Below are 14728 nucleotides of genomic sequence, written 5' to 3'. Positions count from 1 at the left end.
CCTACCCTTAGAATTCAGTAGGCTAAATGAAATAGCAGGGAGTGTCCATCTTTTTGGTATACATGCACGAACTATTTATTACATCTCTACCGATATGACTTTATCCAGTCTGAGGTAAAAGAGAATCTGGTCTTCTACTAACAGACAAGTCTCAAATTCTTTAAAAGGTATTTCCCTATTTGAAATTAGGGAACCCAAGTTCCAATAATGCAATTTTCGAAAAACCAGTCTTGTACCAAAATTAGCTATGCTTGTGGAAAATAAATGGCAAGTGGTACTTCTAGATAATTCAGTTGTTCTCTCTTATAAGTTAATTTATAATCAGCCTTTAAAGCTGCTTTCCTTCTGCTGCCTTAAGTTACAACTTCTTTCTTCAGATCAAGATTTTCGAGCTTCCATTACAGGGAGTGGACAAAAGAGTTACAAAAGAGCTGCTAACTAGTAAGGCTAACTCTTCTTCGCTTGTTCTCAGTATGGTTGGTATGTTTTACTGAGTTTTGGTTAAATGGTCTTCTTTGAAGAATGAGGTCCTGCAACGCCGCCTGTCTGTGGACCCAGGAAAAATTATAAACAGTTATTATGAAACCAGATCACTAGGACAAACCAAGAGGCCTTCCTATTCCAACTCACCACAACCAAGCCTGGCTCCAAAGCAGACTCTTCAGCTGCCTGACGTTATCTGGAAAGCAACAGGGCCTAGCTTAATTCTTCCTCACCAAGGAAGCATTTGAAAATGTAAGAGTATGTACATGTAAGGATCAAACATATTTTTCATCCACTGAGTTACATATAAATGTATATGGACATAAGATCAGTTCATCCAAAATCCTTGAGAGATTGAGGAAGTGAAGGTTACTTCAGCAGCCACAATAGTTATGAAAAAAAAAAAAAAAACTGCAGCAGAACAGTATGGAAAAGTACAGCTTCTCACGTGTCTCTCACATACACAAATACTTAGCTCTGAGTCCATTACAACCTTGCCTCCCCCCAAAACTGCTCCCCTCCACCTCACAAGTGGGAGAAATTTACCAACCTCCTAGTCGTTCCCCACGAGACTCATCTACCTATTATCTTACCCCTCCCGCTTTGGTCCCGCCCCCGCCCCAGGAGTAACACGGCCCTACTGGCCCGAGGCCGACCCCGCCGGCTGGGCAAAGAGGGAATCGAAGCGATTCCCTCCATCCTAAACCGAGTGAACCAAGCCAGGGTAGCGTGCTGTTCACCAACTCTGTGCACTCCGTGGTCCTCCCACCCCCACGTGTCAGCTACCCTCCCCCACAAGTCCACACCTCACAATTTCGGCCGGGGAAAGAAAGGGGGCAGTGGAAAGCCTGGCCCCTAAGACAGATCAAGCCCACAGGAATCTGTCCCACCGCAAGTCCCCTCCCACCTTTGGCCCCTACCCTTTACGCTCCCTTCCTCCCTCCTTCCCTGGAAACCAGGCCCTTGCCTCAGAAACCTCCTCTTCCTCGTCGTCGTCGTCCTCTTCTTCCTCGCTGTTGTTGCTGCTGGTGCCGCCGCCGCCGCCGCCGCCGCCGCCGCCGCCTCCACCGCCGCCGCTGTTGTCGCTGTCGCTGCTGCTTTCGCTGCTGCTGGGGGGTCGGCAAGTCCGGTTACGCTTGGCCTTGTGGTGTTGCTGCGGCGGCGGCTTCTTCTTCAGGAGCAGGTCACAGACTCGCACCATCCCACGAGGAGACGAGGCCGAGCAAGCCCCGCTGCCACCGCCGCCGCCAACGCCGCTGCCGACCTCCGCCGCCGGTGCAGCCGCGGGGGGGCCCGCCACAGCCGCCACCGCCGGGGGGCTCCCTTCTCCCTCAGCTGCCGCCGCCGCCGCCGCCGCCACCGGAACCGTTGCCTTCTCCATCTCTGGGGAAAGAGGGAGGGCGCGGACGGGGGAGGGGCGTGGGGGCTACGCTCTACCGCGACTTCGGCCGCACCGGGGCCAACACAGCGTTCGGTGCCGCCTCCGCCGCCACCGCCTCGGTCACCTCTACTGCTGCCGCCGCCGCCGCCGCTCCGCCAGCTCTCACCTCGTCTCGCGATACTAAGGGCGGGGAGCCTGACGATGGGAGGGAGGGAGAGGGAGGGAGTGTGAGGGAGCTAGGAGGGGGTGGTTAGAGGCGAAGAGGGAGACCGGGGTGTCGGGAGATCAAGCGGAGGGGAGACTACCCAGAGTCGGGGGAAGTGTGCCTAGGGCGACTTCCGATGGGGGGACGCCGGGGACAGAGGAGGGCCGTGGTTACTGCCGTAGCGCCCGCTACACCCGACTTCTTCTCTTTCCTCGCTATTTCCCCCGCACACAGCCCTTCAGACCTCCCTTCTTCCTTGCTCGTTGGTGACTAGAACGCAGCCGCAGGCGGAAGTACGGGTGACGCCATCAGCCGTCGCCTGAGCTGTGGCGCGCGGGTGGCCGAAACACGAAAGTGAGATTTTGAGGGTCGGGTCTTGGGCCCCTGCGGGCGGGCAGTGCTGCGGTGCTGGGGGCGGGCGGGCAGGCTGGAGAGGAGCAGCCCGGGCCGGGTAGGGAACCCATACCGAAGCACGGACCAGATGCTTTGTTAGCTGGAGGCCCAGACTGCCTGATCCGGGAGGTGGAGCCTGGTTCTGGACTCTTGTACGTAGTTTCGTTTCTGGCCATTTTTTCCTACCGCCAAATGGTGAGTTAGGGCTGTGGATCTTGAGAGATGGCGTCGTGTAAAGGAAAGAGCCCACTTTGACTAAGTCTTGGGCTAGACTTCCTGAACCTGAGTTTACACCTGTGTAACATAAAGAAGTTCGACTAAGTGAAGTCTGAGATCACTACAACTCTGAAGTTTCCAAAGGGGAGAAGACAGGAAAAGGAAGCAGAATCTGCCAGACTCTGCAGACGATTCAGTGAATGACCCCGATTTAGTCCTTCCACCCCTCACCTACTCAGCTTTTTATCTGTGAAGTAAGCATCATAAGTAATCATCCTTGTCTGTGAATCTCTTGAAAGGAATATTGTGATGGGAGTTGTGAGTTCAGTTGTATGTGTCTGAAGAACTTTCAGGACTTTTGGAATAAATACGTAGCTTATTGAACTCAGAATTATCCCTTTCACGTTCAGTAAGAACACAGTAGCATAAGGAAAATGAAGGAAACATCAAAGAAAGATGTACTGGCACAAGATAAAAAGTATATCTCAGCTGACATAGTTGCCGTTTTTAAGACTGCTAAGTTTAGCAGAGTATGCCTGAATTTTTTTAGCCTTTTTTTTTTTCTTTTTAGCATTGGCATACCATATGAAATGTGGGCAGTTGCCAGTACTCTACAGAGTACTATGGCAGAATTGGCAATGATTGAATCAATTCATTCAAGCAAAATTTCATCATGTGCCTACTGTGTGCATAGTTTATAAAATCAAGCAAAAATTCTTCATGTGCCTACTGTGTGCATAGTTTGTAAAATCTAAGTCTCTGTTTCCTGGGGCTTTACAGTGTAATAAGTGTTATAGTAAATATATACACGAAGTGCTAATCATCTGCCTGTTCCTCTCCTACATTGGTCACTAAGTTCTGTGCAGAACAGTACACTACATTATGTATCTTTTGTGTGTGTGTGTGTGTGTGTGTGTGTGTGTGTATGTGTATGTGGTACCCGGGCCTCTCACTGTTGTAGCCTCTCCCGTTGCGGAGCACAGGCTCCGGACGCGCAGGCTTTGGACGCGCAGGCCCAGCGGCCATGGCTCACAGGCCCAGCCGCTCCGCGGCACGCGGGACCCTTCCGGACCGGGGCACGAACTCGTGTTCCCTACATCGGCAGGCGGACTCTCAACCACTGCGCCACCAGGGAAGCCCCTACATTATGTATCTTAACACTACAGATTTAGGTCTTAACCTCAGCTGGATTCCTCCCTCCTACTTATATATTTTTCAGCACCTTTTTCTCCCTTTCCACCAGAATACTTTTGCAGTCTTTAAATCCCAACCACATATCATTATGTGACTTTACGTCAAACTTCACAAGAAGATCAATACTATTAGTCACAAACTCCTTCAATTTTCCAAATGCTAGAAACTTAGGTACTTCTGGATCTTTCCTTTCCTCCAATATCAGAGGAATGAGACACTCCCTGCTCTTATATAAGATGAATTATCCCTCTGTACTCTAGTTCCAATCCCTGAGTTCTCTTCTATTATCTTTTCTGTCTTTAATCTTCTACATTTCTGGTTCCACTCTGTTTCCTTTCCTTCACAACCAAGCTTTAAAGAGTATTCTATATTCAATGTCTTTTTGTTATCTGAATTTCACTTATTAACCCTCTGCAGTCTAACTTATGTACCTATCACACTATCACAAATACTCTGTTTGAAGTAATCCCATTATTTACAAGAAAATGAATTCTTACTCTTTTATATAATAGGGAAATGATTATTTTGTTGGAACTATTAGAATAAGGTCACACCTATTAGAATGGACAAAGCCCCTGGAGTGACTTTCTGTTCTTTTTATGTAGCATTTTTTTTTCCTTTTAGAGCCTTGTAACAGAGACTTGATTAGTCATTCATGAAACTTATTTCTTCTTCCTGGGCATACAGCTAGACTAAATATCCCAACTTCCCTTTAGTTATTTGTGGTCACGTGAATGACTTAGCCAGTGAAATGTAAATGGAAGTGACATGCTCATTTCCAGGCTTAATGAAATCCTTCCATCTTCACTCTTTGTCCATCAACTTGAAGCTAGTGAGTATGGTGATCTTAAAAACTGTATTTTGAAGATGCCAGAGCCAGAAGAGAGAAGGAGCATGAATGGCTAAATTACTACTTGGAAGACAGACACCTCCAAATTAAAAACACTGCTTTTTGGACTTCTTGTAAGAGAGAAAATTGAGATTTGAGAATTCATATGTTACAGGAGCTAGAATGACCATGACTAACCCAGAAATTGGTGCTGGAAGTGGGGTACTGCTTAGACAGTACCCCATATTTTTATGCTATAAAATATGCTGTATTGGCTTACTGATGATGCAGCAGATGTTGGAGAAACTGGTATCAGAGGCTGGAAGGAGACCCATGTTTTGCAGTGGCAAAATGGGTGTTAAAACTATTACCTACCTATTGAGACTGTAGCTCAGTACAATCTCAATAATAAGAGGAAGTAGTTCAAAAGAGTATAAGTAATACTGTATTTTGCATTTTAGCATTTTACTTTTAGCAAGACTTTGCTAAACAGATAAGCTCAGAAAACAGTTGCAGAAATGAAAGTGCACAGGAATATTTGGAATTCTTGACCTGGAACAGTAAAAAAATGAAACTAGAAGAGGCATTGAGTACAGTCCTCCCAAGATTTAGTGCTGGAACAAAAATCAGATCAAGGCTTTGGCCTTTCCATCCAAGGCCATTATTTTCGATGGCCTCAAGGAGGCTGGGATGAAGTTCTTGAGAAACTGACACGGGGGCAAGGAAGCAAAGGAATAAATTGGGTTAGAGAATTATGTAAGAAAGAACTTTGGGTGTAGTTACTGGAAGCAAATAAATCATAGGACTAAATTTTTGAAGGAATTTTATTACTGATCAAATCATGAACCTGATTCAAATATTGTTCAAGTGTTAAAACCTTGAGGCAGCTGTTTCACCCCAAACTTGCATAAGTAGAAAATAGAGCATAAATGCTTTACAACTCCCCAATACTCACATAGGACGTGGCCATGGGTAATAATGGGCAGAAAACATTTCAGAGGCCAGTATTGGGCCATACAGAAGACAGAGGACAAACAAATTCCTCTCCAAAACTAGATTGCGATCTCATCAAAACTTCCTCTACTCTCACAGCAGATGGACCACAAAATGCCTGCTCAGTATTTCATCATTGTTATGTATCTGTATTGCCTAGTGTCTCACAGTTTTCTCTTTTCCTAATGAGAGCGTATTGTAGTTACCTGTTTCTGATCTACCACTGTACAATGTGTTCCCTGGAATTTGGGGTGATATTAGAGATAACTTGTGTTTTTTAATTAATAGGTTGTATCTGGACCTAATGAAGAGGACTGCACATTACCTAAAAACTAGACTTTAAGCCCGACCTAGTAACTGGATAGAACTTTTAGGTTGTCTTTATTGTGGTAGGATGTGTTCTTTGTTTGGGAAGAGAGGTAAAATGGATATTTAGTGATCAGAATAGTGGACTCTTGCAGACACTAGATTCTTCTTCTGGGCACACAGTTAGATTCCATTTCCCAGCCTCCTTTGCAATTAGGCTTCCCAGTTAGATGTGCCAATTAGATTCTAACCAGTGGAATGTGAGTATAAGTGATGTGCTCCTGTTGCATCTCTGGTCCATAAAAAATATCACATGAAAAGTTCTCCAGCATCTCCCATTCCCCAGCAACTTAAGGCATTTGTATTGGAAGCCATGTGTTGAAGATGGCGAAGCCACAAGGTGGAAGGACTCTGGTTTCCTGAATCTTCACTTGGAGGATAGCTGCCTGCCTATTAACTTGTGTTAGAGTTCTTATGCATTCTTTTTTTTTAATTAATTAATTGATTTATTTATTTATGGCTGTGTTGGGTCTTCGTTTCTGTGCAAGGGCTTTCTCTAGTTGCGGCAAGTGGGGGCCACTCTTCATTGCGGTGTGCGGGCCTCTCAGTATCGTGGCCTCTCTTATTGCGGAGCACAGGCTCCAGATGCGCAGGCTCAGTAGTTGTGGCTCACGGGCCTAGTTGCTTCGCGGCATGTGGGATCTTCCCAGACCAGGGCTCGAACCCATGTCCCCTGCATTGGCAGGCAGATTCTCAACCATTGCGCCACCAGGGAAGTCCCTCTTATGCATTCTCTTGTGTGACCCACTGATATTTGAGAATTTGTCCTAACTAGTATAGATCTACCCTTGTTTCTCCAGGTGCAACCATCCATTTCCTGGTCTTAACTCCCATACCACAGGAGTGAGCCCATGAATCAAGCCAACCAAAGTACCATAATTCCTCAGTCATAGGGATTGGTTTAGGAATGGGCAGGTTAACAAAAGGAGCCAATCAGAGACAACCTCGCCATTTTGGCTAGCATTATTGAGAAAGAGGCACCTCACTCCGGCTGAAGTTAAGCAAAATCTTAAATTATCTGTGGCCTCTGGTCACCATGTGGCATGAACATGTCTGAGAAAGAAATCATTACAAGACAATAGAGGCAGTCTTGATGGTATTGCAAGAGGAAAAAAGTGCTCATGAATTGAGATATGTTTCTTGGCTCTCTCCTCAGAGTTGAAACCCTAAGGGGTAAGGGATAGACACTGCCAGGAAGACTTCGGAATTCAAAAACAGGGAGCTTGTGGCTTGGGCCCTGTTTCCCTCCTGGAACTTTGACCAACACAGGCAACTACAATCAAGTAGAAATAGCACCATAATATGTTTAAGCAGATGCCCAGGCAGCATTGATAACCACTCCCACTCCTGCATGTTCCTTGACTACACTGAACTGAAAAGGAGATACAGAATTCCTTAAGAGGTATGTAAATTTGATTTAGAGTAAGAGCGCAATTGCTTTACACAGGCTTGCTGCAGTACAGGGTGATTGAAACTCATGGCACAGCCTGTGGTATGAATCCCTGGGTTGGATAGAGGACCCTATTGAGAAGACACTAACACCAATAAATTCTAAAGTAAGGGCAGAGGAAAAACAATCACATTTTGAGAGAATAGATTGCAAATTGTATCAACAATAGACCTTACAGCAACAAATTTAGATAGCAAGCAAGACAGATGCCCCTCCAACAATGCCATGATAGTGAAGGACTTACCTCCAGCAACCAGATAAAATCTTAGAGAGAAAAGCCTAATAATATGTTAAACTTTGAATTCCCTGAACTTGCATCCAAAATTGATGTGAAATTCAAAACGGACTGTTAAACTGGAAAAGAGTAAGAAATCTCAAAATGGCAAGGTTTGGGTTTTTATTCCTGACTAGTATATAAAATAATACCAGTGTCAACAAATGACACACCCTGAAATGTAAAACTGGTAAGTCTAGGTGGCATGCACAGTGATAACGATTCCTTGGCCCTGGCTAGGAGGTTCGTTAATATTTACTATGTTGTAGCAAGCAAGCAAATTGTTAAATTTTAGATCTTAGACAATATCTATATCAAGGTTAACGTTTTAGGGGAATTGGTAGAAAAATGTCAAGATTTTACAGTGTGTCCATTAGCAAGGTCCTATAAGAAAGGGATACATTTCAGTTCAAGCTGCCTATATGAATGCAGAAGAAAGAATACAGTTAACCCTTAAACTGTGTGAATTTTTTAAAATAAATACAGTGGCCCTCAGTACTGGGGGACTCCACATACATGGTTAAATCTGCAAATGCAGAATCCACAGATCTGGAGGGTTGACTACTGGACCCAAGCATCTGCAGATTTTGCTATCTGTGGCAGGTCCTGGAACCAGTCCCCTTTGAGTACCGAGGAACAACTAACTGTATATTTCTAAGACACCCCCTTTCTGCATGTACTCAGTAATCCATGTGACTGAGAATCAACTAAACCTGCAATGTACAGGGTTGGAAAACCCATATTCTCTGTCCTGAGCTAAAGTTAGTGCAAACACAGGTAAGGAGTTGAAAACTCAGTAAAAGATATAATTGGAACCCTGAAAAAAGCCTGATTCTTGATCACATCATGCATCTCTTGCTGTGTATATCCTATCTGACAAAGTTTGACAAAATAGTCCCATTGTGAGGAACCATTCCCTGAGATGCAACTTGGAGGCAAGTGGACAGAGTTAAATCCTAGCTGCATTATCCCTAAACTCATTGCTCAGCTTATGATTTTGGTTGCAAAGGCCAAAATAGAAATACATAGTTAATTTAGTTGACTGGAGGATAGACATTGCATTCCAACCTTGTAACACATTGCTAAGGGACAGAAAACAGATTAACACACCATCTCTGTTTTTGGTTTCTACACCAGAGTTACCAAAAAGCAAGGTGACCAGCAACCAACTAAGGTTGTAAGAGACTTGTATAGACAAAAAATACCAAGTCTTGCAAACAAAGGCCTATGATTGCTTAATTCCAATACCCTCTTACGTATGGGCAAGGGATCAAGGAGCACCTTCCAGAGAACAAACTCAAGACGTATTAACTGGACTTCCCTGGTGGCGCAGTAGTTAAGAATCCACCTGCCAATGCATGGGGCACGGGTTCGAGCCCTGGTCTGGGAAGATCCCACATGCCACGGAGCAACTAAGCCCATGCGCCACAACTACTGAGCCTGCGCTCTAGAGCCCACAAGCCACAACTACTGAGCCCACACGCTGCAACTACTGAAGCCTGTGCACCTAGAGCCCCTGCTCTGCAACAAGAGAAGCCACCACAATGAGAAGCCCGCGCACCACAATAAAGAGTAGCCCCCACTCGCCTCAACTAGAGAAAGCCTGCACACAGCAACAAAGACCCAACGCAGCCAAAAAAAAAAAGAAAAAAAAAGGACGTATTAACTGACCAAGAACCTCATCTACTAGCTAATTAGAGTGCCCTTACTTTCCTTAAGTGTATACCAATATATAATAAAATTATCTTTATCATGCTGTACCATGATGTGCTACATTCAAACCTGGTTTAAGAAATGCATATCACCTAGAACTCTTGGTCTCCAAGAGCAAGATGGAAAAATTGGATGAGAGTTTGGCATGTCTCCTGTTGGAGAAGAGAGTATTTCAGTTGTCCGTGGTATAATTACATTGTCTTAGACTAGGGCATTTTTAAAATTCTGTGTACTGAAGAAAGCACAAGTATAGGTGCCAGGTAGCCAAGGGGTAGAATGTAGTGAACAACACTTTTGTATGTCCATCTTTTCAGGAGATTCCTATCCTTTATGTAATAAAGCTGTCAATTATGTGACTTTCCCCCTGTCATAAAGATAGGTACATGAGCCAAGCCAATCTCCAGAATAATGTATGACAATTTTACTGAGGCTAGAGCTGCCACTGACCATCGTTGGCACAACGGAGCAAACCTACCTTACCATATTCCTTGGAGGTATTGCAGGTTCGGTTCCAGACTACTACAAGAAAGCAAATATCAATAAAGTGAGTCATGAATATGTTGGTTTCCCAGTGTTTACAAAAGTTATTATTTTTTTTTTATTAGTTTCTGCTTTATAACAAAGTGAATCAGTCATACATATACATCTGTTCCCACATCCCCTCCCTCATGCATCTCCCTCCCTCCCACCCTCCCCATCCCACCCCTCCAGGCAGTCACAAAGCACCGAGCTGATCTCCCTGTGCTCTGCGGCTGCTTCCCACTATCTATCTACCTTACGTTTCGTAGTGTATATATGTCCATGTCTCTCTTTCCCTTTGTCACAGCTTACCCTTCCCCTTCCCCATATCCTCAAGTCCATTCTCAAGTAGGTCTGTGTCTTTATTCCCGTTTTACCCCTAGGTTCTTCATGACATTTTTTTTTTTTAAATTCCATATATATGTGTTAGCATACGGTATTTGTCTTTCTCTTTCTGACTTACTTCACTCTGTATGACAGACTCTAGGTCTATCCACCTCATTACAAATAGCTCAGTTTCGTTTCTTTTTATGGCTGAGTAATATTCCATTGTATATATGTGCCACATCTTCTTTATCCATTCATCCGATGATGGACACTTAGGTTGTTTCCAGCTCCGGGCTATTGTGAATAGAGCTGCAATGAACATTTTGGTACATGTCTCTTTTTGAATTATGGTTTTCTCAGGGTATATGCCTAGTAGTGGGATTGCTGGGTCATATGGTAGTTCTATTTTTAGTTTTTTAAGGAACCTCCATACTGTTCTCCATAGTGGCTGTACCAATTCACATTCCCACCAGCAGTGCAAGAGTGTTCCCTTTTCTCCACACCCTCTCCAGCATTTATTGTTTCTAGATTTCTTGATGATGGCCATTCTGACTGGTGTGAGATGATATCTCATTGTAGTTTTGATTTGCATTTCTCTAATGATTAATGATGTTGAGCATTCTTTCATGTGTTTGTTGGCAGTCTGTATATCTTCTTTGGAGAAATGTCTATTTAAGTCTTCTGCCCATTTTTGGATTGGGTTGTTTATTTTTTTGCTATTGAGCTGCATGAGCTGTTTATAAATTTTGGAGATTAATCCTTTGTCAGTTGCTTCATTTGCAAATATTTTCTCCCATTCTGAGGGTTGTCTTTTGGTCTTGTTTATGGTTTCCTTTGCTGTGCAAAAGCTTTGAAGTTTCATTAGGTCCCATTTGTTTATCTTTGTTTTTATTTCCATTTCTCTAGGAGGTGGGTCCAAAAGGATCTTGCTGTGATTTATGTCATAGAGTGTTCTACCTATGTTTTCCTCTAAGAGTTTGATAGTTTCTGGCCTTACATTTAGGTCTTTAATCCATTTTGAGCTTATTTTTGTGTATGGTGTTAGGGAATGATCTAATCTCATACTTTTACATGTCCCTGTCCAGTTTTCCCAGCACCACTTATTGAAGAGGCTGTCCTTTCTCCACTGTACATTCCTGCCTCCTTTATCAAAGATAAGTTGGCCATATGTGCGTGGGTTTATCTCTGGGCTTTCTATCCTGATCCACTGATCTATCTTTCTGTTTTTATGCCAGTACCACACTGTCTTAATTACTGTAGCTTTGTAGTATAGTCTGAAGTCAGGCAGCCTGATTCCTCCAGCTCCGTTTTTCGTTCTCAAGATTGCTTTGGCTATTCGGGGTCTTTTGTTTTTCCAAACAAATTTTGAAATTTTTTGTTCTACTTCTGTGAAAAATGCCAGTGGTAGTTTGATAGGGATTGCATTGAATCTGTAGATTGCTTTGGGTAGTAGAGTCATTTTCACAATATTGATTCTTCCAATCCAGGAGCATGGTATATCTCTCCATCTATTTAAATCATCTTTAATTTCTTTCATCAGTGTCTTATAATTTTCTGCATACAGGTCTTTTGTCTCCTTAGGTAGGTTTATTCCTAGATATTTTATTCTTTTTGTTGCAATGGTAAATGGGAGTGTTTTCTTGATTTCATTTTCAGATTTTTCATCATTAGTGTACAGGAATGCCAGAGATTTCTGTGCATTAATTTTGTATCCTGCTACTTTACCAAATTCATTGATTAGCTCTAGTAGTTTTTCGGTAGCATCTTTAGGATTCTCTATGTATAATATCATGTCATCTGCAAACAGTGACAGCTTTACTTCTTCTTTTCCAATTTGGATTCCTTTTATTTCCTTTTCTTCTCTGATTGCTGTGGCTAAAACTTCCAAAACTAGGTTGAATAAGAGTGGTGAGAGTGGGCAGCCTTGTCTTGTTCCTGATCTTAGTGGAAATGGTTTCAGTTTTTCACCATTGAGGACAATGTTGGCTGTGGGTTTGTCATATATGGCCTTTATTATGTTGAGGAAAGTTCCCTCTATGCCTACTTTCTGCAGGGTTTTTATCATAAATGGGTGTTGAATTTTGTCGAAAGCTTTCTCTGCATCTATTGAGATGATCATATGGTTTTTCTCCTTCAACTTGTTAATATGGTGTATCACATTGATTGATTTGCGTATATTGAAGAATCCTTGCATTCCTGGAATAAACCCCACTTGATCATGGTGTATGATCCTTTTAATGTGCTGTTGGATTCTGTTTGCTAGTATTTTGTTGAGGATTTTTGCATCTATGTTCATCAGTGATATTGGCCTGTAGTTTTCTTTCTTTGTGACATCCTTGCCTGGTTTTGGTATCAAGGTGATGGTGGCCTCGTAGAATGAGTTTGGGAGTGTTCCTTCCTCTGATATTGTTTGGAAGAGTTTGAGAAGGATGGGTGTTAGCTCTTCTCTAAATGTTTGATAGAATTCGCCTGTGAAGCCATCTGGTCCTGGGCTTTTGTTTGATGGAAGATTTTTAATCACAGTTTCAATTTCAGTGCTTGTGATTGGTCTATTCATATTTTCTATTTCTTCCTGAGTCAGTCTTGGTAGGTTGTGCATTTCTAAGAATTTGTCCATTTCTTCCAGGTTGTCCATTTTATTGGCATAGAGTTGCTTATAGTAATCTCTCATGATCTTTTGTATTTCTGCAGTGTCAGTTGTTACTTCTCCTTTTTCATTTCTAATTCTACTGATTTGAGTCTTCTCCCTTCTTTTCTTGATGAGTCTGGCTAATGGTTTGTCAATTTTGTTTATCTTCTCAAAGAACCAGCTTTTAGTTTGGTTGATCTTTGCTATCGTTTCCTTCATTTCTTTTTCATTTATTTCTGATCTGATCTTTATGATTTCTTTCCTTCTGCTAACTTTGGGGGTTTTTTGTTCTTCTTTCTCTAATTGCTTTAGGTGCAGGGTCAGGTTGTTTACTCGAGATGTTTCCTGTTTCTTAAGGTGGGATTGTATTGCTATAAACTTCCCCCTTAGAACTGCTTTTGCTGCGTCCCATAGGTTTTGGGTCGTCGTGTCTCCATTGTCATTTGTTTCTAGGTATTTCTTAATTTCCTCTTTGATTTCTTCAGTGATCACTTCGTTATTGAGTAGTGTATTGTTTAGCCTCCATGTGTTTGTATTTTTTACAGATCTTTTCCTGTAATTGATGTCTAGTCTCATAGCATTGTGGTCGGAAAAGATACTTGATACAATTTCAATTTTCTTAAATTTACCAAGGCTTGATTTGTGACCCAAGATATGATCTATCCTGGAGAATGTTCCATGAGCACTTGAGAAAAATGTGTATTCTGTTGTTTTTGGGTGGAATGTCCTATAAATATCAATTAAGTCCATCTTGTTTAATGTATCATTTAAAGCTTGTGTTTCCTTATTTATTTTCATTTTGGATGATCTGTCCATTGGTGAAAGTGGGGTGTTAAAGTCCCCTACTATGATTGTGTTACTGTCGATTTCCCCTTTTATGGCTGTTAGTATTTGCCTTATGTATTGAGGTGCTCCTATGTTGGGTGCATAAATATTTACAATTGTTATATCTTCTTCTTGGATCGATCCCTTTATCGTTATGTAGTGTCCTTCTTTGTCTCTTCTAATAGTCTTTATTTTAAAGTCTATTTTGTCTGATATAAGAATTGCTACTCCAGCTTTCTTTTGATTTCCATTTGCATGGAATATCTTTTTCCATCCCCTTACTTTCAATCTGTATGTGTCTCTAGGTCTGAAGTGGGTCTCTTGTAGACAGCATATATATGGGTCTTGTTTTTGTATCCATTCAGCCACTCTGTGTCTTTTGGTGGGAGCATTTAGTCCATTTACATTTAAGGTAATTATTGATATGTATGTTCCTATTCCCATTTCCTTAATGGCTTTGGGTTCGTTATTGTAGGTATAGTCCTTCTGTTGTGTTTCTTGCCTAGAGAAGTTCCTTTAGCATTTGTTGTAAAGCTGGTTTGGTGGTGCTGAACTCTCTCAGCTTTTGCTTGTGTGTAAAGGTTTTAATTTCTCCATCAAATCTGAATGAGATCCTTGCTGGGTAGAGTAATCTTGGTTGCAGGTTTCTCTCCTTCATCACTTTAATTATGTCCTGCCACTCCCTTCTGGCTTGTAGAGTTTCTGCTGAGAGATCAGCTGTTAACCTGATGGGGATTCCCTTGTGTGTTATTTGTTGTTTTTCCCTTGCTGCTTTTAATATGATTTCTTTGTGTTTAATTTTTGACAGTTTGATTAATATGTGTCTTGGAGTATTTCTTCTTGGATTTATTCTGTATGGGACTCTCTGTGCCTCCTGGACTTGATTAACTATTTCCTTTCCCATATTAGGGAAGTTTTCAACTATAATCTC

General features: G+C 42.5%; 1 protein-coding gene across 3 annotated transcripts in view; it reads right to left on the bottom strand.

Moving 5' to 3' along the window:
• ANKRD17 (ankyrin repeat domain 17) overlaps positions 1-1864 on the bottom strand; it is a gene marked incomplete at its 5' end in the record, with an annotated part of 161996 nt that extends 160132 nt beyond the window's left edge. For all 3 annotated transcript variants that reach the window (XM_079712392.1, XM_079712393.1, XM_079712395.1), the window contains one exon: positions 1451-1864. In XM_079712392.1, the coding sequence (XP_079568518.1) occupies positions 1451-1864 (414 nt within the window). The remainder of the gene's footprint in view (positions 1-1450) is intronic.
• Positions 1865-14728: the final 12864 nt, after the last annotated feature.

The sequence above is a fragment of the Hyperoodon ampullatus genome, assembly GCF_949752795.1.
Source record: "Hyperoodon ampullatus genome assembly, chromosome: 1".
In the NCBI taxonomy this organism is placed as follows: Eukaryota; Metazoa; Chordata; class Mammalia; order Artiodactyla; family Ziphiidae; genus Hyperoodon; species Hyperoodon ampullatus.
This window is presented reverse-complemented; position numbering and strand designations above follow the sequence as displayed.